This window comes from Anomaloglossus baeobatrachus, chromosome 1 (assembly GCF_048569485.1).
Source record: "Anomaloglossus baeobatrachus isolate aAnoBae1 chromosome 1, aAnoBae1.hap1, whole genome shotgun sequence".
NCBI classification, from domain to species: Eukaryota; Metazoa; Chordata; class Amphibia; order Anura; family Aromobatidae; genus Anomaloglossus; species Anomaloglossus baeobatrachus.
The window spans coordinates 920,314,466-920,340,391 of NC_134353.1; the positions used below are offsets into that span (position 1 = coordinate 920,314,466).

General features: G+C 46.5%; 1 protein-coding gene across 1 annotated transcript in view; it reads left to right on the forward strand.

Annotated features, from left to right (window-relative positions):
* The first annotated feature begins 436 nt into the window (after positions 1-436).
* LOC142302147 (acyl-coenzyme A amino acid N-acyltransferase 1-like) overlaps positions 437-25,926 on the forward strand; it is a 30,740-nt gene continuing 5,250 nt past the window's right edge. The window contains exons 1-3 of the mRNA XM_075343232.1: positions 437-514; positions 1,598-2,075; positions 5,116-5,318. Of these exons, the coding sequence (XP_075199347.1) occupies positions 1,616-2,075; positions 5,116-5,318 (663 nt within the window). The 5' untranslated portion in view covers positions 437-514; positions 1,598-1,615. The remainder of the gene's footprint in view (positions 515-1,597; positions 2,076-5,115; positions 5,319-25,926) is intronic.

Sequence of the window (25,926 nt, forward strand, 5' to 3'; positions counted from 1 at the left end):
AAGTGCATGTTACATTAAAGTATTACTTGTACTGGTAAAGACATAGTAGCTGACAGATGCAAACAAAGTGCACAATAAGAGAAAAGCGTCAACCTATGTGGATGCGATAGCCTGCAATAAGTTGCCTGGAGTGTGCGTCCCTGCGTCCCAACGTGCGTCTCGCCCTACTTCCTCAGGCTGACTGCCTGCAGAGTGCATATAACCTGCAAACAGATGAGACTTTCTAATGCTCACTTATGACACAAGATAAACACAGGCAAGGTTTTAATCTAAAAAATATCACAAGGCAGTTTATGATCTTTAGCCTTAAGCTGCTACTTAAATCATAAGACTCAATACCATGAAGACATTTTTGTTTATGTTTCCCATTCCTCCATTAGCATTTTAGAATGAAGTCGCCTGTATTACAGTCAAGCAAAGTCATCAGTTGCCTGCCGACTCACTTCACAAGTCTCCATCTGCTAAGGACACTGCACCATAATTGGACAAAACCTTCAGGTTCCCCATCCAAGATGCAAGTATCAATCTATTCTTCTTTTTCAGTAGCTTTGCACCTATTATGACCTCGCAATCATCAATACATCATGAAAATGCAGCTCACATCTGCGTCAGGGTCTCTATTCAGGGACTTTTTCACAGCTTCATGTTGGGCAGATAACACTCCATTTGGCGTTATGGTGGATGTCATATCCCCCTAATAAATCAGTTGGGTCTATTGCTAGTATCCAATGGGCTTCAGATCTGGCACGGCCATGTATCATATGTATGGAAACCACAACGCCCATGCTAATACAACAGAATATGTTAACCTGTGTATATTTTGATCTATGGTGAAAAAGGTTAATTATGATACCCATTGTCCATGGTGGTCTAGGATGGTATAGCATTCTTTAGTATGATAGGATATGATTTAGGATGGTGAAGGAGTTAGTGGTGTTCTACTTTTTGCATTGCTTCTTTTAAAATTGGCTGTGTGCAACCCCCACAAGGGGAAGCTATCACAGATGATCATAGATAAAGAAAAAGTTTGGCTAAGCTCTTAAAATGGGGAGTTGTTGAGACCCAAGACAGATGTCGATATCTGTAGATCAGAAGACCCACATTGGAGGCCAACTCTAATCTAAGCCCCAGCTTTGGTGCCACCATACAGCGCCATGTAAAGATGTTCTTTCTGTCTGTAGAAGCACATGGCATTATTGCCGTGACCTGTGATGCACACACAAATTATAGAGGACTTCTCGGTACATGGGTCAGGGTTACCGTTACCACTATTTTTACAACAATTTTTGTTTCAAGTTGACTCTTTAAAAAGTTTTTGCCTAAATTGTGCAAAAAGAAACCCTACCTGCTAAGTTTTCCTTTGTTCTTAGACACCCTAATAATCATAATACATTGAGTGCTGGGGAAATTACTGTATGGCTGTCTGAACTCCTGTCAAGAGACAACATGACTAGTATTTTCTTGCGCCTCATAAGTACACAGTGTTATTTTATTTGAATGTATGAAGTGTTGTATGTGGAAACTCTAGGACAATAAATACTTTTCTTAAATACTTTAATATTAATTGTGTCTTCTTGACCCTTGTTTCCCTTTTAAGTCTCCTTGATCTTCAGATATGGTTGGTCTATCCGTCTCTCCTGAGATCTCCTTGGTGGATGAACCTGTGAAGATCCAAGCTTGGGGCCTTCCCCCCGACCTGGTAATCACTCTAGGAGCATGGCTGAAGGATGAGAAAGGTCATATATTTCACTCCAGAGCTTTCTACAAGACAGACATGGAAGGGAAGGTTGATTTGGAGAAATCTCCCGCCACTGGTGGAGACTTCCATGGAGTCTGTCCAATGGGATTATTCTGGGCCCTTAAACCAACAACCCCATTTAAAAAGCTGATAAAACGTGATGTAATAGGAAGTCCTTTCTTGATTCATCTGGAGCTATATTCCTCATTGGTATTCAAGCCCCATGAAGATGAACCTGCTGCCAGCAAGGTCATTGAAAGATGGTACTCAGCTCCCGGAGTCCAGAGAATATTAATAAGAGAAGGACGGGTACGAGGAGCACTTTTTCTGCCACCTGGTAGGTAAGAGTATGAAAAGAAACCCATAACAAAATTAGGGCCTAATTATCAGTTTAATACAGTTACTATTAGGATTTTGGGGGGTTGTAATCCATGAGTGCTATGTGATATGTGGTCTTATAACAGGATAGGTGTTTCGGTCTGATAGAGCGCTATTGAAGTAGCTGCCAGTTTTATAGAAAAGATTAACTTTGATATGAGCTCCTGTTATTACACAACACGTTTCAGCAAATCAGTACCCTTACCTGGAAGATTTATACACATGCCACTGGGGTTGTGCGGGGGCGCACAACCTCCTAAGGTAAAGCACCCTTACCTGGAGGATTTATACACATATAACTGGGGTTGTGTGGGGGCGCACAACCTCCTAAGGTGAGCAGTTCTATATTCAAACCTTAGATTCATTCCACGGGTGCTTCTCATATGCGCTATCTTTCTTTTCTAGTTATGTAATATGTGGTGTCCTTTTTGGCAAGAGCAGTTAATGTCCCATTAGCTCATGTTACACACCAATGTTTAGGTTCCCATGCTCTAAAGTGATGTCTTTACTAGGACCTCAACCCAAATAATGCAGGGACAAGCAACAGTAGTGTAGTGCACTGTGCCTTTGCTATTTTATCACCATTGTGTTTAAGTGAATGGAGACAGCTCCAGTTGGGCAGCAATGCGGCTGTGCAGGTAAAAAAGAAAATGTGAGGATGCCCTACACCACTTCTTCGGATTGTATGGGTATATGAAGCACCGACGGGGCAAGGGGATAACTGTTTACTCGTCGACGGGCCTGGTGATGTCGGGTCTGGGGATGTCATGGGTGGTCCTGCCCGGCTTCGTGGCTCCGAGGCGTACAATAAAAAGGGGATGATGAATGGAGGATAGGATAGTTTGTCTCGTGATGGCACCTGCGGTAAGCGGCCAGGGATTAGCCGCCGCTGCTGTCGCTGTCCTCCGGGGCGAATGGTTGTAGCAGCTAAGATGGTTCTGCTCCCCAGAGGCGGAGTGGGACCCAGGGAGGATGATGAGAAAAGTAATGGCCGCTGGCGCTGAAAGCGCGGGGCGCCGGAGCCAGCAAGGACAGGCGGACACAGTCTCTGTGGTTTCAAGGTTTCTTTACTCACAGTCCCGGCTGCCACTCCTGGAGTACCAGTCTCCACCGTGCTGGGCCCCAGTCGATCATGAGCAATTCGAAGGTCACCACCGGTGTTCCCACTGTGAGTCCTTTCTGGTCGGGGTCCCTCCAATCCTGGTGTATGTGGAATGTGGAACGGGCTGCAGGTGTTTCTTACACTCTCCGCAGACCCTGGAATCCCATGTAGCTGTAGAGAACCCGGGCTGAGCTACCTGTTCCAAGCCGCGGGTCCTATGGTACTCCCAGAAGTGTAAGGTAAAAGAAGATTGGACCGAGGTCCCAACTGTGTTCCTCACCCCAAGCTGTGCCTGGGGTTGACTCCCTAAGTGTGAGAATACTCCTTCCTTTTTCCCCAAGTGGTGCCCGTCCCCCAGGTGGTTTTCCTAGTGACCAGGAAAGTCCCATGCTTCATGATGGCCACCCCCCTATCTACCCCAGGCCATTCTCCCAGTGGGGAAGCACCTAACTGTGTGTGGTTTGTGAATGTGAGAAACACCAGCGATTAACCTCTCCTTACCCGGGATGAGTACTGCACCTTAAGTGAGATGCAGTACCCTGTGGCAACTGAAGCCTCAGGGGCACCATAGATACAGAAATTGTACCCCTGATGAACCTAAACTGATGCCATAACCTATTGATATACAACTACTTTAAAACATGGGAAGATTTAGTTAAAACTATGTTAATGCTGCTGTGACCACAGGATTTTACAAGACACCTGTCGTGCCCATCTCCTAAGTTTTCAACCCCTCGCTAAATCTTCACAAGTCTCTTACATCCTCACTTCTATACATGACCTCTTACTCTGCCCAAACAGACCAGTCTCTCACTGCCCATATAGGAAGAGTGCTGGTCTGCCCAATATTCGTTCACCCTTTACTCTCCCAGCTTTTCTAAAGCACCACTCCAGCATTTTTTTTCAGTGCTGGGTTGGTGCTTTACGTCTAAGTCCACTGCCCTCAGTCTTATAATCACCCTCCAGCATTTTTACCTTTTTTCAGTGTCGCTCAAGTCCTGCTGCGCCATTTTACGACAGTAAATTTCGACTTGCTGGAAACAGAAGTTACTTCACAAGTTCTCACTGCAAGTCTATGACAGCAAGAACGAGGCTCTCATAGACTTGTATTGAGTTATGACCCCTTGTGCGGCCCAGTGGTGCTGTCGGCAGGTCACAAATCACAGGAGACTGACGGGAGCAACGCTGATTACTGATAAAGTGAGGGTAAGTTTAAGACAGGGGGCAAGGGTCTTAAATTTAAAGCCCCACTCTAGGGCTGAAATAAAATAAAAACAAAAACACTGGAATGGTGCTTTAAATGGAGGGTCCTAGCAGTGAGTATCTCTAGAAAGCATGGAAGAAGCAATATTTCCACCTCCTTTTTCCCACAGTGGGGAAAGTGGGAGTGATTACTTGAAAATCCTCCTGATGTATGAAGCGCACCACTACCTGTCTCCTCTGTGGAATACAATAAAAATTAAACTCCAAGTACACATCCCACCTCTTGGGATATTCCTCTTGCAAAAAAAAACCGTTCAGATGACTTCACTGGGGTCCCCCACCACCTTCATATTACAGGCAAGACCGCTACTCCTCAGATAAAGATTTGGAAGGTGACTGTCAGCTCCGGAGCGGCCCACTAATCGGTGAGTCTACAATATGACCTACCTACACTGCACCCACTCAGTCTCCTGCTCCCCTACTGTCTTAATACGTCATTCCAAACTTTAGGATCTGCCTTTTCTTTTACCTTCCTAACATGATGTGGACTCCCGAAACACAGATATAAAACATGCTTGGTGGCGAGAACAATTTTCAATACATTTTTTAATAGATTTAAATAAATGGAAGTCCCTCTAATTGGCCTTCAATATGGTTGAAATCTATTTTTGTTTCTATTTTGTATTCTCTTCAGGTGAAGGACCCTTTCCAGGAGTTATTGACATGTATGGAGGTAATGGTGGCCTTTTAGAGTATCGTAGTAGCCTCCTGGCCAGCCGTGGTTTTGCCTCTCTTGCTCTGGCTTATTTTGCTTATGATGATTTGCCTATTTTGCTTGGTGAAATGGATTTAAAATATTTTGAAGAAGCCGCTCAGATTCTATGTGATCATCCAAAAGTAAGTTAGAATTTTTAATAGGAACATGTTAGCAAGTGTTAAGCGTTAAGGAGTCCATCGAATAGTTGACATGTCATTTAGGCCCCTTTCACACGTCAGTGATTCTGGTACGTTTGTGCCTTTTTTTGAACGTACCAGAATCACTGACATACGCAGACCCATTATAATCAATTGGTCTGCTCACACATCAGTGATTTTTCACTGAACGTGTCTCCGTGCAGCGTACATCCGTGGCCGTGATTCTGCACGGAGACAAGTCAGTTTTTTTATGGCATCACTGATGACCCACGGATCACACTATGGTGTGATCTGTGTGATCAGTGAAACACGTACCATAAAATCACGGACATATTAAATATTAAATATTTTTAATTTACCTTGCCTGCGATTCGCTGTGCCTGCTCCGTTCTCGGCAGCTCCTGCCTGGCTCATGAATATTCATGAGAGCAGGAACTGCCGACCAGGAAGTAGCTGCTGAGAGCGTTGGGCGGACGCTGGAGAGCTGGAGACTTCAGCACCACCATGGACAGCAGTAATGAAGGCAGGTTAGTAATGTCCATGTGCAATCACGGGATCACGGATTGCACATGGACAACCCACGTGTGCCGTGAATCACGGAAAACGGCGGGACATGTGCGTGTTTTACATGTCAGTGAAGAACGTCAGTGTTTTTCACTGACATGTGAAACGGGCCTAAAGGGGTATTTCTAATGATGAGCAAGCAGTTTCTCAATCGAGCATCGGGGTACTCAGGTACTTGCAGAGCTCGGATGAGTATAGCGGGTGCTCTGATGTTTTGTCCGTGAAACAACGACCACAATGCACATGCATGCTTCTCTGCATAATCGGTGCAGGCACCCCAAGGAAACCCATTTTCAATTCTCTGAATGGCTCTCACTGGGGTTAAAGTAACATTTTTGGATGTGGTGTGTGAAGAGAAAAAAAAAACCTGTCCTCTCTCCCCCGACAATGCTTTTTTTATGGATGGCTTAATGTGAGCAGAGAACCGAACTGCCCAGTCAATTACTTCCATTATACTCGTTACTTGAATTGAGCACTTACAGAGCGTTTGACCTGCTCATCTCGAGTATAGAGCACCCGAGCATTTTAGGGCTCGCCCATCTCTAGTTATTTCCAAAACCTGAGTCACATATCAGTGGATTACGATCCCAAAATAAGTAAAGTTGTCAAACACAATCAATTAGGCTGCTTTCACACATCAGTTTTTTGCAATCACTCACAATCCGGCGCTTTGCAGAAAAAATACATCCGTTATTTTTGCCGCCGGATGTGTTTTTTCCTCATAGACTTGCATTAGCGCCGGATTGTGCCGCATGTACTTGCGTTTGATCCGGTTTTTGCCAGATGCAGCAAAATCGTCACTCCGGCGGCCGCAGTGTCAATAAAGGGGGGGAATGATGAGGATCGGGGTTGTAGTTGTGACGCCCCTGCGGTAACCAGGTGTCACAAAAACAAGGTAACAACAAGGTAACAGCTTGGGTCCTACATGACTGTGCCAGTCAGTACACACACACTAGCACACCAGGACCTTTATACTCACAACCATGGTGGGAGACCCCCCTTAGAGCCAGGTGATAGGGCTGGGTACTGTGAGCTAACAGGGAGCCAACTGGGAAGGGAGGGACCAGACCTGGAGGAGGAGAAAGTGACCTGGGAAGTGTGGCTAGTCAGTTGGAGAACGGAACAGAAAGAGGAAGGAGTTAGTGAGTTAGTAGGAAGGAGTGAGAGAGGAAGGAGTAAAAGGAAAGGTGTAAAGACAGACAACAGACTCTTGAGACACATTGAAAGTAGCACAGAACCTGCAAAGACCTGAGTAGAAAGATCAGCCACTCAGAGGAGAAAAGTAGCTGGAGACTGATAGAGCAAGCTCCAAGGACAGGGGGATCCTGTGGGTTGGACATCCAGGGCTCACAGTACTTTGCACGCACGTGGTGCAGATCCCAGAACAGACCAAAACTTCAAGCGATCTGTTAACTCTGCCAGGCGGGTGGGTTTCCAGGACTCATCTGTACCGCCCCGCGCTTGGCTGCTGCCGCCGAGCCGCTCGGATCCGGGCTCGGGTGTGTGTTGGTGGCTCGAGCGTCTCTGGAACGGGGGTCACGTCGCTCTGTGAAGGGGTTGTTTTGGTGAGTGGGTGGTTGCGCGACCGGGGCCGCTATAGAGATTGTTCGTGACGCCACCCATGGGTTGTGGTGATTATTGGCACCACCGCTGCTGGTGATGGTGGGGGCTCCCGGGTGTAGTGTTGTGGAGCAGCTAGGTGTTGAACCCCCTCCGTGGGTAGAGGATGTGGGTCCCGGGGCCCGCTGGGGACAAGAGGATGCCATGGCGGGGCGGCGTAGCGCGGTGCGGTGCCAGAGGGCACTGGTGTACTCACTGTGAGGAAACACACTGGAGTCACTAGTAAACAAAAAACGGGATGGTGGTCGGTGCCCGCAGCCGGCTGCGTTGTTCCCCCTTCTCGGGTCGATGGTGTCCGGCTTTCATCTGCACCTCTGTAAGCTGTGTGACTACTATGCCTGAACACCGGTAGTCCGCTCCTTGACTTATAGATGCCGTAGGAGCCCTTTTGCCCGCAGGCGCTGGCCCATGGGATCTTGGTGCCTGGGCGGTGGCTTGCTATCCCCCTCGGTGGGCTGTTGCCTTCTCTCGGGACTTGGGGTGGGAATGGACCTATAGTCCAGACCGTAATCAGTTCATTTGACTTGGTCCAGTTGCTTCTGGGCCTTGTACGGGCTCTGAGTACCCTTTCCTGGTGCTCCGGTTTTGGTTTGACTCCCCGATTCGATACCAGTGGGCTGCTTCCCTGCCCCGGTACCTTGACGGATCCGCTGGTTCTACTCCCGGCCTCCTGCAGATGGCCACCACCGCCTGTCTCCTGGCCACAGGGTCCCTAGGCTCCAACCTAGGCCCTGACAGACTTCTTCTCCATTCCTCTCCCTAACTCACACTCCACTCTCCTCTCCTGTACTCTCCTCGACTCCTCAACTCCACTGTCGTGTACTCAACTGCACTGTACTCCACTGAACCGTTTGGTTTTCCCCGCCCCTGACCATCAATCCTCTTCGGTGGGCGTAGCCAAGTGCCTGACTCCGCCCCCGGGTGTGGACGTCTGGTACAGATGGGGGTGACTCAGGGTTTTTGGGTGACTGCTGGTACCTTTTTAGGGGACAGGTGTAGTGTAAGGGCCTATCTGTGACCCCCTGGCTAGTCCAGGGCGTCACTCATCTGCCACCACCAACGTCCGAGGCATCAGCACTGCAGCAAAGAGGGGACCAGGAGAAATTCCCTTAAATATCCAAGCTGCCTGCGGCAGGCACTAGATACCAGAGAGGCCTCCCAGTGCTCCACAGCAGGGAGGACTGACAAATACACCAGAGTGCATTGGTGGTAGAGTGACACCAGGTTGGCTGGCACAGCTGTAAGGATACGGGCGCACCTGGGATCCAGTACGTCCCCAGGGCGCGAATGCAGTAAGTAAAAACAACCAAACTGCACTCCCTGTCTGGACTGACTTATTGCTGCACGCCTCCACGTTAACCCTTCACCTACCCCTGAGGAAAAGCCTTACTCGTGGAGGGATCCACCATCCACGCTGCCCCCACCTATCATCCCAAGCAGGAACCTACAGCGGCGGCCCTACCATCCCTGGCCGCAAACCGTGAGTGGCGTAGTCTGACTTTTTATTATTTTATGGTCAACGGTGCCCCCGGGTCCAGGACCCCTCGAGCCACGGACCGCCCGGATCCGAGCAGCTAGGCTGCCCCGGGGCGCGACATAGTTATTCGTGACGCCACCTGTGGTGTGCGGCCAAGTCTTAAGCGGGCTTTACACGAGACGTTAGATTGTGCGATATGTCGTCGGGGTCACGACGTCGTGTGACACCTCCTAGCGACGCAGTATCGCTCACAAATCATGAGTCGTTTACTCGTCGCCAGGTTTCATAAAATTGTTTAATTAAAATGGCGGCGGTTGTTCATCGTTTCCGTGGTATCACACGTTGCTCCGTGTGACACCACGGGAACGATGAACAACAGCTTTACCTGCCTCCCGCGGCACCCGGCGGCTTAATGGAAGGAAAGAGGTGGGCGGGATGTTTACATCCCGCTCATCTCCGCCCCTCCGCTTCTATTGGCCGCCTGCCGTGTGATGTCGCTGTGACGTCGAACGTCCCTCCCACTCCAGGAAGTGGACGTTCGTCGCCCACAGCGAGGTCGTCCGGAAGGTAAGTATGTGTGACGGGGGATAAACGAGTTTGTGTGCCATGGGCAACTAATTGCCCGTGACGCAAAAATGACGGGGGTCGGTACGATCGATTGTGCTATCGCACAATCTATCGTCTCGTGTAAAGCAGGCATTAGCCGTCGCTGCGGGAGGTCTTCTCTGGGGCGGATGATAACGCAGCTCGGATGGAATAGTTCTCCACAGGCAGAGCTCAGGCCCCAGGGACGATGTTAGGAGTAGTAGTCCACTATATTAAAGGAGCGCAGGGTTGGAGGCGGTGAAGAAAGGGAGCGACACAGGGGTTGCAATCAAAGTTCTTTACTCACTGATATGTCGCTGCCTTTGGATTGCCGGTCCCCGCTGTCATGTGCTCCATCCGATCCTGAATAGTTTGGAGGTCAGATCCGGTGGGTTTCTCTGTGAGTCCTTCCTCTCTGGGCTGTGTTTTATGAGTCCCGGAGGCTTGAAGCTACGCTGGGACCAGTGTCTTTGGATTTGACTCCGTTCCTGTCCCGTATGACAGGCAGTGCAAGTCCGTTATTGGTGCCGCTGTTGTGTCACGACTCCTGGCTCTATATGCTGCTGTGCCCCGGCCACTTGGTGTAGGCCAGAAAACTTGAAATCCTCTGCCCAGCGGATTCTGCTGGTGGGACGTGCAGTGCACACCAGCCTAGGGCTCTGCATCCTGTTCTCTGTACGCCCGTTCCTGAGGGAGCTATATCGTAGCTCCCTCCTCAGTGACTGTGTCCTCCACGTCTCACTTGTTCCCTGTCCGTTATGGTCTGACAACTGACTGAATGGCTGTGTGTGTGTGTGTGTGTGTGTGTATGTGTGTGTGTCGCCTTGCTCCCTGTGTCAAGCGCCTCCCCTTGATTCCTGAACTAGTGAGCAGAAAGTCCACTACATTAGTGATGGCCACCCCCCAAGTCTCTACCCTAGCCCAATCCCAGTGAGAGGGCAACTAAACTGTGTGTTTTGGTGGATTGTGGTGGTTTTACTAGTGATGACCTCCTCCGTATCCGAGATGAATACTGCACCCCGGATGAGGTGCAGTACCCTGTGGCACCTGAAGCCGCAGGGGCGCCACAATTGCACCGTCCTCTATACAGACAGTTGACCTGGTGCTGTCAAAAGAGGAGCAGCGATCCTCCTCTACAGCTGCGCCCTGGCTATGTGAGAAACAAAGCAAAGCAAGAGCAGGAGCACCGATGGTTTTTTTTAATCAAAAGAGTGAATATTTTGGTCAATATTGATTATAATTTTACACCTCCTACATAAGAATATGTAGCACCCCTGAAGCTATCAGGAGCTACAAGGAACTGCATCCTGTCAAAGATGCAGATCCTACCCCCAGGGACCCAGAAGGCCAGTTCTGATAACACCAAAACACACATATAATCCCTGTTTTTCCCTTCCCCAAGGACTGGTGACAGGCTAGGGTTGGACCCAAGGGATAGCCACCTAGGGGTGGAACCGATCCAGTCCACTAGACGACAACCAGGGAGGAGGGGTCAGACTGTCAGTAAGTGGAAGTGAAAGGAGACTGACGTAACAGTACTGACGGGAGAGTGTAACAGTGACCTGTCAGGCTCAAATGTGTGGTTGCCGAATGAGTACAGTGGAGTACTTTCAGAACCATAGTACCGACGGGGTGCAGAGTCCTAGGTCAGGAAAATGCTCCAGACAAACCTGATAAAATCTGCACGGTGAGGGGACCATCTAGGACCTCACTGACCATAAAGTCTGGGGCACCAACAGTGACGGGAGAACCAGAGACCGGAACAGAGCACCGACCCTACAGGGTTCAAACTACCCGCCGTACGGACTAAGACTGAAAGACTAACAGGAGGGGACCCCCAGACGCTCCTAGCCATGGGGACCCACCAACCAGAGACAGGTGCAGGAGAAAGAAGCTACCAGGTTACCAAACCGGCACTGGAACTAAGGGGACCAGTGATGACGACCAGCCTCCATCGGGTTGCAAGCATCATCATCGTGAGTAAAGAACGAGTTACACTGCAATCCCTTGTGTGGTCTACTGTCTTTCTGCACCCTTGTTACTGTTTAGGACTTAAACATCAAATACCATCATTTGTCCCCTTGTGGAGGGCCACAACATCCAGGCTGCCATTAACATAGTATCATAGTATCATAGTATCATAGTTTATAAGGTTGAAGGGAGACTCTAAGTCCATCTAGTTCAACCCGTAGCCTAACATGTTGATCCAGAGGAAGGCAAAAAAAACCCCCAATGTGGCAAACAAGTTCCAATGGGGAAAAAATGTCCTTCCTGACTCCACATCCGGCAATCAGACTAGTTCCCTGGATCAATACCCTGTCATAAAATCTAATATACATAACTGGTAATATTAAATTTTTCAAGAAAGGCATCCAGCCCCAGCGGTGAGAGACTGTGCAGCGGCGGCTCCATCAATATAGCCGAAACCCGCAAGTGGCATCACAACAAAACCTTTATTATTATTCCCCTGTACATAACCCCTTTTAACCCTTTAGTGACGGAGCTAATTTTCACCTTAATGACCAGACCAAATTTTGCAATTCTGACCAGTGTCACTTCATGAGGTTATAACTCTGGAACGCTTCAACGGATCCCGGTGATTCTGAGATTGTTTTTTCGTCACATATTGGTCTTCATGTTAGTACCAAATTTAGGACAATATTTTTTGTGTTTATTTATGAAAAAAATTGAATATTGGCAAAAATTTTGAAAATTTAGCAATTTTCAACTTTTGAATTTTTATACCGTTAAACCAGAGATTTCTGTGACACAAAATAGTTAATAAATAACATTTCCCACATGTCTACTTTACATCAGCACAATTTTGGAAACAAAATTTTTTTTTGTTAGGAAGTTAGAGGGGTTCAAAGTTTATCAGCAATTTCTCATTTTTACATCAAAATTTACAAAACCAGTTTTTTAGGGACCACATCACATTTGAAGTGACTTCAATAGGCCTAGATGACAGAAAATACCCAAAAGTGACACCATTCTAAAAACTGCACCCCCCAAAGTACTCAAAACCACATTCAAGAAGTTTATTAACCCTTCAGGTGCTTCACATGAACAAAAGCAATGTGGAATGAAAAAAAGCAAAAATTAAATTTTACCTAAAAATGTTGCTCTAACCCAAATTTATTCACTTTTAGAAGAAATAACACAACAAAATGGACCTCAAAACTTGTTCCCCACTTTCTTATGAGCGCGCCGATACCCCACATGTGGTCAGAAACCTCTGTTTGGACAAATGGGAGGGCTCGGAACAGAAGGAGCAATATTTGAATTTTGGAAAGCAAATTTGGCTGAAATAGATTGCGGGCACCATGTTGCATTTACAGGTCCGCTAAGGTACCTAAACAGAAGAAATCCCTCACAAGTGACACCATTTTGGAAACTAGACCCCTCAAGGCTTCTATCTAGGGGTATAGTGAGCATTTTAGATCCACAGGTACTTCACAGATTTTGTTAACGTTACGTTGTCATATTGAAAATTTTAATAATTTTCTCAAAAATGTTGCTTTAGCATCAATTTTCTCACTTTTTCAAGAGGTAATTCCAAAAATTTGACCTCAAGGTTTGTTAACCACTTTTTTATGAGCGCGGTGATACCTCACATGTGGTCTGAAACCTTTGTTTGGACAAATGGGAGGGCTTGGAACGAAAGGAGCAATATTTGAATTTTAGAAAGGAAATTTGGCTGAAAAAGATTGCCGGCACCATGTCGCATTTGGAGGTCCCCTAAGGTACCTAAACAGCAGAAACCCCGCACAAGTGGCCCCATTTTGGAAACTAGGCCCCTCAAGGAATTTATCTAGATGTTTGGTGAGTACCCTGAACCCTCAGGTGCTTCACAGAATTTTATAACGTTGAGCCATGAAAAAAAAAAAATAAAATTTTACCACAAAATTGTTATTTCAACCAGGTAGCTTTTTTTTTTACAAGAGTAAAAGGAAAAAATTCAGCATAACATTTATTGTGCAATTTCTCCTGAGTTTGGCGATACCTTATATGTGGTGGAAATCAACTGTTTGGGCGCATGGCAGGGCTCGGAAGGGAAGGAGTGCCATTTGACTGCAAAATTGGCTGGAATCAATAGCGGACGCCAGGTTGCATTTGGGGAGCCCCTGAGGTGCCTAAACAGTGGCGGTCCCCCACAAGTGACTTCATTCTGGAAACAAGACACCTCAAGGCTTTTATCAAGGTGTATAGTGAGCAGTTTGAATCCACGAGTACTTCACAGAATTTGATAAGCTTAGGTTGCCATTTTTTTCACAAAACTGTTGCTTTAGCATCAAATTTCTCACTTTTTCAAGAGACAACAACAAACCGTGGACCCCACAGGTTGTTATCCAATGTCTTATGAGCACAGGGATACCCCACATGTGGCCAAAAACCTCTGTTTGGATAAATGGGAGGGCTTGGAATGGAGGGAGCACCATTTGAATTCTGGAAAAGTTGAAATAAATTGCGCGCACCATGTCACATTAGCAGGGCCCCTTGGGTACCTATACATCAGAAAACCCCCACAAGTGACCCCATTTTGGAAACTGGATTTTATTCAGGAGTATAGTAAGCATGTATACCGCCGATCACATGATCGGGGTCCAAAAAAAACACCCCGATTCATAATCTGGGGGGTCTCAGCTACCCCCAGTAGCTGAAACCCCCGAGATTTTCGGTCGCTGGGGGGCGCTACAGGGTTTTTTCGGGCCGCCGCTTTAAAGCGGCGGAACAGAATAAGTACCCTGTTTTGCCGCCGCTTTAAGTCGTACTGCCGTCGTTATGAGGTTAAGTGACCTCCAGGGTCACGGAACCGGGCAACGGCCACCCAGTGAACTGTCCCAGTAAACATACATACTTTTTCTCAATTAACGTTTTATTGAGTTTTAACAAGTAAATGAAAACAATTAAACAACATAATGAAATAATGTGCTCTATGATGGTATCTACAACAACCTGCAAAAGGAAGGTAAAAGGAAGTGAGAGAGCACATCTGAAGCATAAAGAAAAGGAAAGAGAAAGAGGGAAGAAAAAGAGGTATAAGAGCAGTCTCTGACTACTTGAGGACATGTCGGTAAAGCGGGGATGAGAGAAAGGCCTCCCAGTGAAAGCATATGGTTGTCACAAAGTTTATTTATTTTCGGGAATTAGCTATCAGTGTTTCCGTACTGTGGATTACTGAGATTTCAGCAAATCATTCCTCCAAAATGGGAGGTCTACTGATCTCCAAAGTCGGTGGACCATCTTGGCAGCTTGGAGAAGGTGTCTCAGCAAAGACTTTTTGTATATAGATTTGGACATCAGGAACATGTATAGCAGTATTGCCTCCGGGAAAGGGAGGACGGACACTCCTGTGATTTCTTTAGCTTCTTTAATTACCCCCTCCCAAAAGGCATTCAGGGTTAGACAGAACCATCATATATTTGTAATTTTCCCAACTGCCACCCCGGAACACCAAGACAAGTCTGAGACTCCTGGAAACTACTTGTGCAAGGTGTAGGGAATCCTTCACCACCTGGATATTATCTTAAAACTGGTGTCTTGGGACTTAAAGGCGAGCATTGATTTGTGAGACAGGGAAAAACATCTGTCTTGTTGCGCTTTTGTAAAGGTTTTGTGAAGTTCCGTTTCCCAAGCCTTGCAGAGAGAGGGAGGAGATTCCAAATCCATCTCTAGAAGTAGCTTATAAATAGTTGAGATCGCATGTGGTAGGCAAATAAAGAAAGATCAATTCACATCTAAGTAACTGGGGTTATACATTCAATAAAATAACATCAGTGTAGCACCCATGGGGCAACGGATTAAATGGAGGTGTCACAGGGAGGCCCTTTCTGCCCGGTTTCGTGGCCCCGAGGTGTACAATAAAGGACAGGGTGGTGAAAGATGATGGTGGAGGTTGATTTTGTGATGCCACCTGCGGTATGCGGCCAGGGAATTAGCCGCAGCTGCTCTCGCTGTCCTCCGGGGCGGATGGTAGTAGCAGCTAAGGTGTTTCTGCTCCCCACAGGTGGAGTGGGTTCTGGGGAGAATGTAGTAATGGTGGGCACCGAAGCGCAGGGCGGCGGATACAGTTTCTGCGGGTCCCACATGTTTTACTCATAGTTCTTTAAGTAACCGATTGCCGCTTCCGAAGCACTGTGATGGGCCCCAGACGATCCCGAGCAATTCGAAGTCACCACCAGTGTTCCCACTGTGAGTCCTTTCTGGTAGGGGTTCCTCCTATCCCAGAGTGGGTGGAATATGGAACGGGTCACGGGTGTTTCCTGCACTCGCCGCAGACCCTGGAATCTCGTGTAACTGTAGAGAACCCGGGCTGAGCTGGATGCTCCAAGCCACCGGTCCTATGGCACTCCCAGAACTGTGAGTAGAAGAGGATTGGAACGAGGTTCTACTTGCATCTCACCCCAAGCTGTGCCCAGGGCTAACTAACTATGTGTGAAGATGCTCCTTGCCTTTTTCCCAAGTGGTGCCCACCCCCCAGGTGGGTGTCCTAGTCCCCGGAAAAGTCCCATGCTGGCCAACCCCCTTCTTACCCTAGGCCATCCCCCCAGTGGGCAGACATCTAATTATGTGTGGCTGTGAATGTGAGAACCACCAGCAATTAACCTCTCCTTACCCGGGATGAGTACTACATCTTAAGGGAGATGCAGTACCCTGTGGCGACTGAAGCCTCAGGGGCGCCAGATCAGCGCCCACAAATAACTAGTAGATTTGGAAGATTTGGAGGGGACCAAGAGAGAGGGACAGTAAATAGGCACCTCGAAACCCTAGAGGCTAGCTTGAGGTAGTGAGATCAGGTTAGTCCATTTCGCATCTGGAATTGGATCTTTTTTATCATTCTGTCGACCTTCCCTGGGAAGGAAGCTTCTGAGATGGAGGGAAGGAGAGCTAGACATGGAGACTCTGGTTTGTCCCTAGGAACCTGGGGGTCCGAGGAGTATGGTAGGCCAAGTAGGCAAGGAAATTTTCGATAAGCCCAGACCGGATAAGGAAGCTGGTAAGTCCACCAGCGAATGCAGAATAAAGGATTGCGAGCCTTTTCGCACAGTTAAGGAGAAAGGAAATCCTCAGCCAAAATTAATACCTTCATCTCATAAAAGATCCAATAAAGGCCTGAGTGTTTATCTTTGGGCCAGGGTATAATGAGAAAGATCCAGCATAATTCTGGTCGGCTGATCATTGTATGAGAGGTTCTGTTTCTTGCGGGCTGCTTGCAAAATGACATCTTTTAGTGCAAAAAAATGGACTCGACAGATTATAATTGTTGAGCGAGGATTATCTGGGTCCAGAAGGTGTAGAGCTCTGTGGGCCCTGTCAAATTCAATGTGAGTGCCAAGTGGACGGTCCAAGAAGCCGTTGACAGGTTATAACTCTGGAACGCTTCAACGGATGCCAGTGATTCTGAGACTATTTTTTCATGACATATTGTGCTTCATGACAGTGGAAAATTTAAGACAATATCTTTTTTGCTTATTTGTAAAAATAGCGAAAATTTAGAGAAAAGTTTGAAAATTTCACAATTTCCAAACTTTGAATTTATATGCCATTGAATCCGAAAGTTCTGTCACACAAAATAGTTAATAAATAACATTCCCCACATGTCTACTTTACATCAGTGCAATTTTTGAAACATAATTGTTTTTTCTTAGGAAGTTAGAAGGGTTCAAAGTTTATCAGTAATTTCTAATTTTTTCAACAAATTTTACAAAATCATTTTTTTATGGACCACATCATACCCAAAAGTGACCCCATTCTGAAAACTGCACCCTTCAAATTGCTCAAAACCACATCCAAGTAGTTTATTAACCCTTTAGATGTTTCACAGGAACTAAAGCAATGTGGAAGAAAAAAATGAATATTTTACTTTATCCCACAAATATGTTACTTTAGACCCAAATGTAGCATTTCTACAAGGGTAAGAAGAGAAAATGCACCATGCAATTTATTGTGCCATTTCTCCTGAGTATGCTGATGATACCTCACATATGGTGGAAATCTACTGTTTGGGCACACGGCAGGGCTCGGAAGGGAAAGTGTGCCATTTGAATTCTTGAATGCAAAATTAGCTGGAATCATTAGTGGACATTATGTCACATTTAGAGAGCGCCTGACTTACCTAAACAGTGGAGCTCCCCCACAAGTGACCTCATTTTGGAAACTAGACCCCTCAGGGAATATATCTAGACAGTTATTGAGCACCTTGAAACCCCAGGTGCTTCACAGAATTTTATAACGTTCTGCCGTGAAAATGAAAAAAATATATTTTTAATCACAATAATGCTGCTTTAACCTCATATTTTTCTTTGTCACAATGGTAACTGGAGATAGTGGACCATACAATTTGTTGTGCAATTTCTTCTGAGTTCACCACTACTCCATATGTGGTCAAAAACTACTCTTGAGGCCACCTTCACACGTCCGTGAAAAAAACGATCCGTTTTTTCACGTACGTGTTAAAAGGGTGGTTTGCTCCCCGTGTGCCGTGTTTGTGGCACATTCCTGTTCACCGTGTGTTATACCTAATAACACACGGAGAACGGAAAGCCCCACCTACCTGCATCATCCGGCGCTGTTTGTGGTGCTGAATGACAGCGTCTGGCACAGGCCACGCCCCGCTGACGCTGCTTCCGGCCCCCAGTGAAGAAGACGCGTTGTTCAAAATCACTGGGGGATGGATGCAGGTGACAGCCGCGGCAGAGACTGCAGGACTCGTGGAGGTGAGTATGTGTTTTTTTATTTTTTACAATTCCACGTGCACCCGCATCCACACTACTTCCGTGTGGTACGTGTGCAGGACCGTGCTGCCGGAGAAACACTGACATGCATTCGTGTGGAGCACACGGCACATGTCTGCTCCACACGGAGGCACGGGCCACTGGCAGAAAACGTGCGTGCACATATACCCATTGATTTTAATGGGTATACATGTGCCCGTGTCTCCGGTACATACGGACACAGACCTAGCACGTACCAGAGACACGAATGTGTGAAGGGGGCCTGAGGCACAGTGCAAAGTGAGAAAAGGAAAGAGTGCCATATTTGAGTTCAAATTTAGTTAGAATGGTTTTTAGGTGTCATGTCACATTGGCAGAGTCCCTGAGGTGCCAGAACAGCAGAAACCCCCACAAGTGACCACATTTTACAAACTGCACCTTTCAATGAATTAATCCAGTGGTGCAGTGAGAATATTGACACCACAGGTGTCACAAAATGTTATACAATAGGGCGGTGAAGAAAAAATAAATATATTTTTACCACTAAAATATTGTTTTAACCTCAGATTTCCAATTTTCACAAGGAGATAGGTAAAAAAAAAACAACAACAAATAATATGTTCCACACCTTCTCCTGAACGTGGCAATACCCCACATGTGACTGTTTGGCCAGACTACAGATCTCGGGAGGAAAGGAGCACCATTTGATTTTTGGAGTACAGATTTTCCTAGAATAGTTTGTGGATTCCATTTGCAGAGCCTGTAAGTGACAGAACAACAAAAACAAATTCAAGTGAACAAATTTTGGACGTTATGACCCTCTGGGAATTCATCTATGGGTGTAGTGATGATTTTGTCTCTGAAAAACACCAATGAGTCAAACGCAGTGAATTTTGCAGAATTAAAAATTGCAAATAAGCCCTTGTCATGCTTAGTACATTGTAGTGCCCCTATATTGTGCCATCCTCATGCTTCTGGAAACCTGCACCCTATAAATTAAGCCGATTTTCCTCACTATAAGGCCCGTTTCACACGTCAGTGAAAAACACAGACGTTTTTCACTGGCGTGTAAAACACGCACATGTCCCTGCATGTGCCGAAAATCACGGCACACGTGGGTTGTCTAAGTGCAATCCGGGCTCCGTTCTCCGTGGCCCGTGATTGCACTTAGAAATCAACTCACCTGCGCCCGCTCCCGCTCTCCATGGTGCTGAATCCTCCCGCGGTGCAGCATCCGGCCGGCGGTGACCCCTGCAGCAGCTGCTTCCGGGTTGGCTGTGTCGCGCATAATGAATATGCGCGACAGTAATCAGCCGGCTTAGAAGCAGCAGGCTGCACGGGCTGCAGAGGACATCGCTGGACGCCGGGTGAGTTAAAATGTTTATTATTTTAAATGCACGTTTTTTTCTGGCACGTGTTTCACGGACCACACAACTGCGTGGTCCGTGGAACATCAGTGATGCCAGAAAAAAATGGACATGTCTCCGTGCGGCAATCACGCACACGCGGGTACGCTGCACGGAGACACGTGCAGTGAAAAATCACTGACGTGTGAGCAGACCCATTCATTACAATGGGTCTGCGTATGTCAGTGATTCTGGTACGTTTAAAAAAAAGCACAAACGTACCAGAATCACTGACGTGTAAAAGGGGCCTTACAATGCCAAAAATGTGGATGTTAAGTGTGGTTTAGGCAAATTGTGGGAGGGGGCATTTGGATTTGGGAGCACAGATTTTGCTGGATTTCTTTTTAGTGGGAGCCATAGTGTTTGTGTTACTAGTAATGTGGAAGCCCCTATATTTCCATTAACTGATAGACCTGAGTGGGATATTTTTGTGGAGTTTAGTTGAATGCTATTTGATGGCAATTTGGGTACAGAACATTTTGGATCAGTTCACATTTATCCTGTGCTCTATGTTGAGCACTTACATCGGGCTTTCCATCAATGTGTCCAAAATATGTGATTCAGGTGAAAATTCCGATGTATCCATTCACCAATGAGGCAGCAGCGTTACTGCGGACTCTGTTTGGTCTCTCCTCAGCGGTGTCCATCTTTTCAAAGATGAACAATGCTGTTGATGACCGCACTTTTGTGCACACGTAAAATGATGCCTAAAAAGATGGACACCGCCGGACCACAAAGTTACTCCCTCTGCCTCAATACAGGGAATTTTCTTTTTGGAATTTTGTCTGAATCATGTTTTTCAGAGATTTACACGTAATACTCAGTGAAAGCGCTTAGTGTAGAGTGCAGGATAGATATGAGCCGCGCCATACTGAGATCTTTGGGATACAGAATAAAGAATTCAACAGCAGTTGAAAAACTGGCTTTATTTATTTAATTTTTTATGCCGTTTATCGTGCAGTACAAATGATTAAGCGCCTTTATTACTCAGGTCAGAGCGATATCACATTTATATAGTTTTTTTTATGTTTTGCCGCTATTACACCATAAAAGCAAATTTATAGAAAAAAAAATGTTTTTGCATTGCTGTATTCTGATAGCTATAACTGTTTATTTTTTCGCTAATGGAGCTGTATGGCAGTTTGATTTTTTGCAGTATAAGTGACACTTTGCACGCTGTGACATCGCAGGCCGATGCTGCGATGCCGAGCGCGATAGTCCCCGCTCCCGTCGCAGCTGTGATATCCTTGTGATAACTGCCGTAGCGAACATTATCGGTACAGCAGCTTCACATGGACTCACCTGTCCTGCGACCGTCGCTCTGGACGGCGACCCGCCTCCTTATTAAGGGGGCGGGTCAAATGGCGTCACTGCGACGTCACACGGCAGGCGGCCACTAGGAGCGGAGGGGCGGAGATGAGCGTGATGTAAACATCCCGCCCACCTCCTTCCTTCCGCATATCCTACGGAAGCCGCAGTGACGCCGGTAGGAGATGTTCCTCGCTCCTGCGGCTTCACACACAGCGATGTGTGCTGCCACAGGAACGAGGAACAACATCGGACCGTCGCGTCAGCGTAATCATGGATTACGCCGACGCTGCACCGATGATACGATTACGATGCTTTTGCGCTTGTTAATCGTATCATCGAGCCTTTACACACTACGATGTCGCATGCGATGCCGGAAGTACGTCATTTTCAATTTGACCCCACCGACATCGCACCTGCGATGTCGTAGTGTGCAAAGCCCGCCTTAGATCATGTTTTCAATGGTACCATTTTTATTTATATATTATTTTCTGATTGTGTTTTATTCCACTTTTTTTCATCTGTATGATGAAAACACATGGTTTTTGATATTTATTTTTACCATGGCAATAGCAAATATGTGTACTTTTTTGTGGGTGGGTTTTTTCACATAAATTTACTTATTTATTGGAACAATTTTGTTTTTGTTCTATACTTTCAGATTATTTTTATTATATTTTTAACAATTTTTATTTTTAAACTTTTTTACTTAGTATTCCTGGACACTGACTTTTACTTGTCTGTTTTCTTATATAATCCACTGCAATGCTCGATAATTACAGTGGATTATATTGTGTGACAGTGCTGCACTGGCAGCATGACACTTTGCCTCATACACCATGCATTTGGCATGGTGTGTGACGTTCTCCATAGCAGGGTGACTCAAGGATTGCAATGGTGACTACCCAGGGATGCTATGGCAGCAACTGAGTCCCTGTGATCCCATTACGGGGATCCAATCGCTCGGGAGAGGAGTACGATCCTCTCCCTACCACCTGCATGCTGCAATCACAATTGAGGGTTAAACTGACGGGAGTGGTATGGCACTACTACTGGCAGTAGAACCGGGTCATGGCTACAAGATAAACCGCAGACTCGGCGGTGATTGCATGGGTACAGCACCACAACCCCAGTGATCACCATGACATACTGGGTATATCATTAGAGTTGAGCGATGTTCGAGGTTCACCAATTTCATGTTCGAGTGATCTTGGGGGGTGCTCAAGACCAAACTCGAGCTTTTTGCTAAAAGCTTGACAGTTCGAGTTACGTTCGAGATCGGTTCGATCACCAAAAAGCCTAGCTAGTTACTAGCTGGCTTTTCACTGTAATAGTGTGAGTCACTGTGATTCATGCTATTATCAAATTTCAGCGTATAGTGTTTGGGGGGGACGTAGTTTAGATCTGTGCTGCTGCTGAGTGCTGATAGAATGCCGATCGCAATTTTTTTTTTCTCCTAACCGCGCGTACAGTGGGGCGGGCCAGGATGTTAGCCAATCACAGACACACACACAGCTAAGTGGATTTTTGCCAGACAAGCAAGGGCATGTGTCATAGGCTGTGCATGTCACATGTCCTTGCCTTATAAGATACAGCCATTTTCCCCTTCGCCGCCATTATCTGCCTTCTGCGTGTGGGTGACAGTCACCAATCACGCTGCTGCTGCCGCTCCTGCTATGTGCGCTATAGACATAGTGAAATCTACACCGCGCTGTAGGGATTAGGGACTGCTGGTTATTTCAGCTTTTTTCAGGGCTGATTTCCAGGCGTTCATAGCCATAGCTGCTAGGCAGGTCCGTGCAAACGCTGTGTATAGCTTTAGATAACAGTGTCTGGCTACCTCAGCTCAGGAAATTCCTTGCTGCATTTTTTCATTAGCAGGGATAGAAAGTGAGGCTTCCTTTCCTGTCCTGATACACACAGAACCCGGGCACTCTACCCACCTGCCCAGTTTTGCCATGCTATTTTATTTGCCCAAAGAGCTGACACTTTTTGTGCCATCCTAAAAGTGTCTGGAATACTAACAGTGTTCCTTTCCTGTCCTGGTACCCACAGAACCCGGGCACTGTACCCACCTGCCCAGTTTTGCCACGCTATGTTTTTTGCCCAAAGAGCTGACACTTTTTGTGCCATCCTAAAAGTGTCTGGAATACTAACAGTGTTCCTTTCCTGTCCTGGTACCCACAGAACCCGGGCACTGTACCCACCTGCCCAGTTTTGCCACGCTATGTTTTTTGCCCAAAGAGCTGACACTTTTTGTGCCATCCTAAAAGTGTCTGGAATACTAAGTTAGTGTTCATTTCCTGTCCTGCTACACACAGAACCCGGGCACTCTACCCACCTGCACACGCTAAACACTATTCGGAGTCAGGGGGTGGGACAAGAGGAAGGGGAGGAAGTACAGGAGGATTCATATGCGCAAGGGATACCAACATCTACAAGGTCCAGACATTTATCATCACCAAGGCGGCAGGCATGGGACGATGGGGGAGAGGGATTAACAAGGGCGCATGGTAGCAGCCAAAATGTTGAGGAAGGTGCAGGAGTCCAGGAAGAAATAGAGGACGAACTCTCGGTGGACATGGAAGACTCAGCAGATGAGGGAGACCTTGGTTAAATTTCGGTTGAACGAGGTTGGGGGGAGATGTCAGAGGAAGAAAGCACGGTTATCACCTTGCCGCCACAAACACAGCGAGGACTTGGTCCGCATGGATGCGCAAGACACATGAGCGCCTTCTTGCTGCACTACCTACAACATGACCCTCGGATTGTCAAAATTAGAAGTGATGATGACTACTGGTTTGCCACACTATTAGATCCCCGGTACAAGTCCAAATTTGGCGAAATAATTCCAGCCATAGAAAGGGACGCACATATGCAGGAGTATCAGCAGAAGCTGTTACTCGATCTTAGCTCGGCTTTTCCACCAAACACCAGTGGTGCATGGAGTGAATCTCCCAGTTGTAACTTGCCAAGCATGGGACTGTCTTGTCATTATCAGTCAAACCGTACCAGCAACACCGTCTCTGGTGCTGGTAACAGCAATTTTATGGAATCGTTTCATAATTTTTTTAGACCATTCAATGCAAGGCCACAAGAGACAAGAAGTCTGACACATAGTCAACGGCTGGAGAGGATGATACAGGAGTATCTCCAAATGAACATCAATGCCATGACTTTACAAATGGAGCCTTGCTCATTTTGGGCTTCAAATCTTGAAAAATGGCCAGAGCTCCCCACTTACGCCTTGGACATATTGTCTTGTCCCGCAGCCAGCGTTATCTCTGAACGTATCTTCAGTGCTGCTGGGTGTGTGCTGACAGATAAGCACACGCGTCTGTCCAGTGACAATGTGGACAGACTAACGTTCATCAAGATGAACAAGTCATGGATCTGCAAGGACTTTACTACCCCTGTGTCATCCTGGGGAGAGTAAAGGCTGGCGTATTTTGGAATGTGCTTCATGCAAATGTACCTGTGAAGTTTACAACCGGGGCACAAGTGATGCCACTGAAGTGGTGTCTGTGGGGCCCAATTTTTTGAAAAAAGGGAGACTCTGCTTGGAGTCCGCTTGCATGCTGTGTTTTTAAAAATGATCTAAGATGAACAACTCACGGATCAGCAAAGACTTTGCTACCTACCCCGGTGTCATCCTGGGGACAGTTAAGGCTGGCGTATTTTGTAATGTGGTTGATGCAAATCAAAACATCCAGTTTGCAACTAGGGCACAAGTGATGCCACTGAAGTGGTGTCTGTGGGACCCAATTTTTGGAAAAAAGGGAGACTCTGCTTGGAATCCCCTTGCTGTGTTTTACATGATTTTAAAAGGACATGACATGCCTCTATCTGTGTCTCCTCCTCTTTTTCCTCGTCCAGCTGTTTTGTTTTCACATGAATATATGTCCTTGTCACTTTCCCATGTGTTTGTGTTGTCTTGGGAGTTGTTTGTCACCTTTTGGACACCTTTGAAGGTGTTTTCTATGTGTTTTTATGTGTTTGTGATTGCCTCCCATTGTTTTCTATGGGGTTCGAGAGGTTCGTCGAACGGCTCGATGAACCGAACTCGAACGCGGCCTCTGTTCGACGAACCGAACTCGAGCCTCTAGAGGCTCGCTCATCTCTATATATCATGTGTCGTTAAGGCCCAGACAATCATGATGTACCCAGTAAGAGGTAATGGCTGTGTGTTAAGTTATTTACAACCCCTGGCAAAAATGATGGACTCTCCTGGCTCTGAGGATGTTCATTCAATTGCAGATCACAGACATGGCACCAAACTAAAGTCATTTCAAATGGCAACTTTCTGGCTTTAAGAAACACTAAAAAAAAAATCATGAAAACCTAATGTGCTAGCCAGTAACGGTTACTTTTCAAGACCAAACAGGGGGAAAAATTATGGAATCACTCAGTTATGAGGAAAACATTATGGAATCATGAAAACCAAACAAATAAAACAACACTCCAATACATCACTAGTATTGTGTTGCACCACCTCTGGCTTTTATAACAGCTTGCAGTCTCTGAGGCATGGACTTAATGCGTGACAAGCAGTACTCTTCATCAATCTGGCTCCAACTTTCTCTGATTGCTGTTGCCAGATCAGCTTTGCAGGTTGGAGCCTTGTCATGGACCATTTTCTTCAACTTCCACCAAAGATTTTCAATTGGATTGAGATCCAGACTATTTGCAGGCCATGATATTGACCTTATGTGTCTTCTATCAAGGAATGTTTTCACAGTTTTTGCTCTATGGCAGGATGCATTATCATCTTGATAAATTATTTCCTCATCCCCAAACATCCTTTCAATTGATGGATAAGAAAAGTGTCCAAAATTTCAATGTAAACTTGGGCATTTATTGAAGATGTAATGACAGCCATCTCCCCAGTGCCTTTACCTGACATGCAGCCCCATATC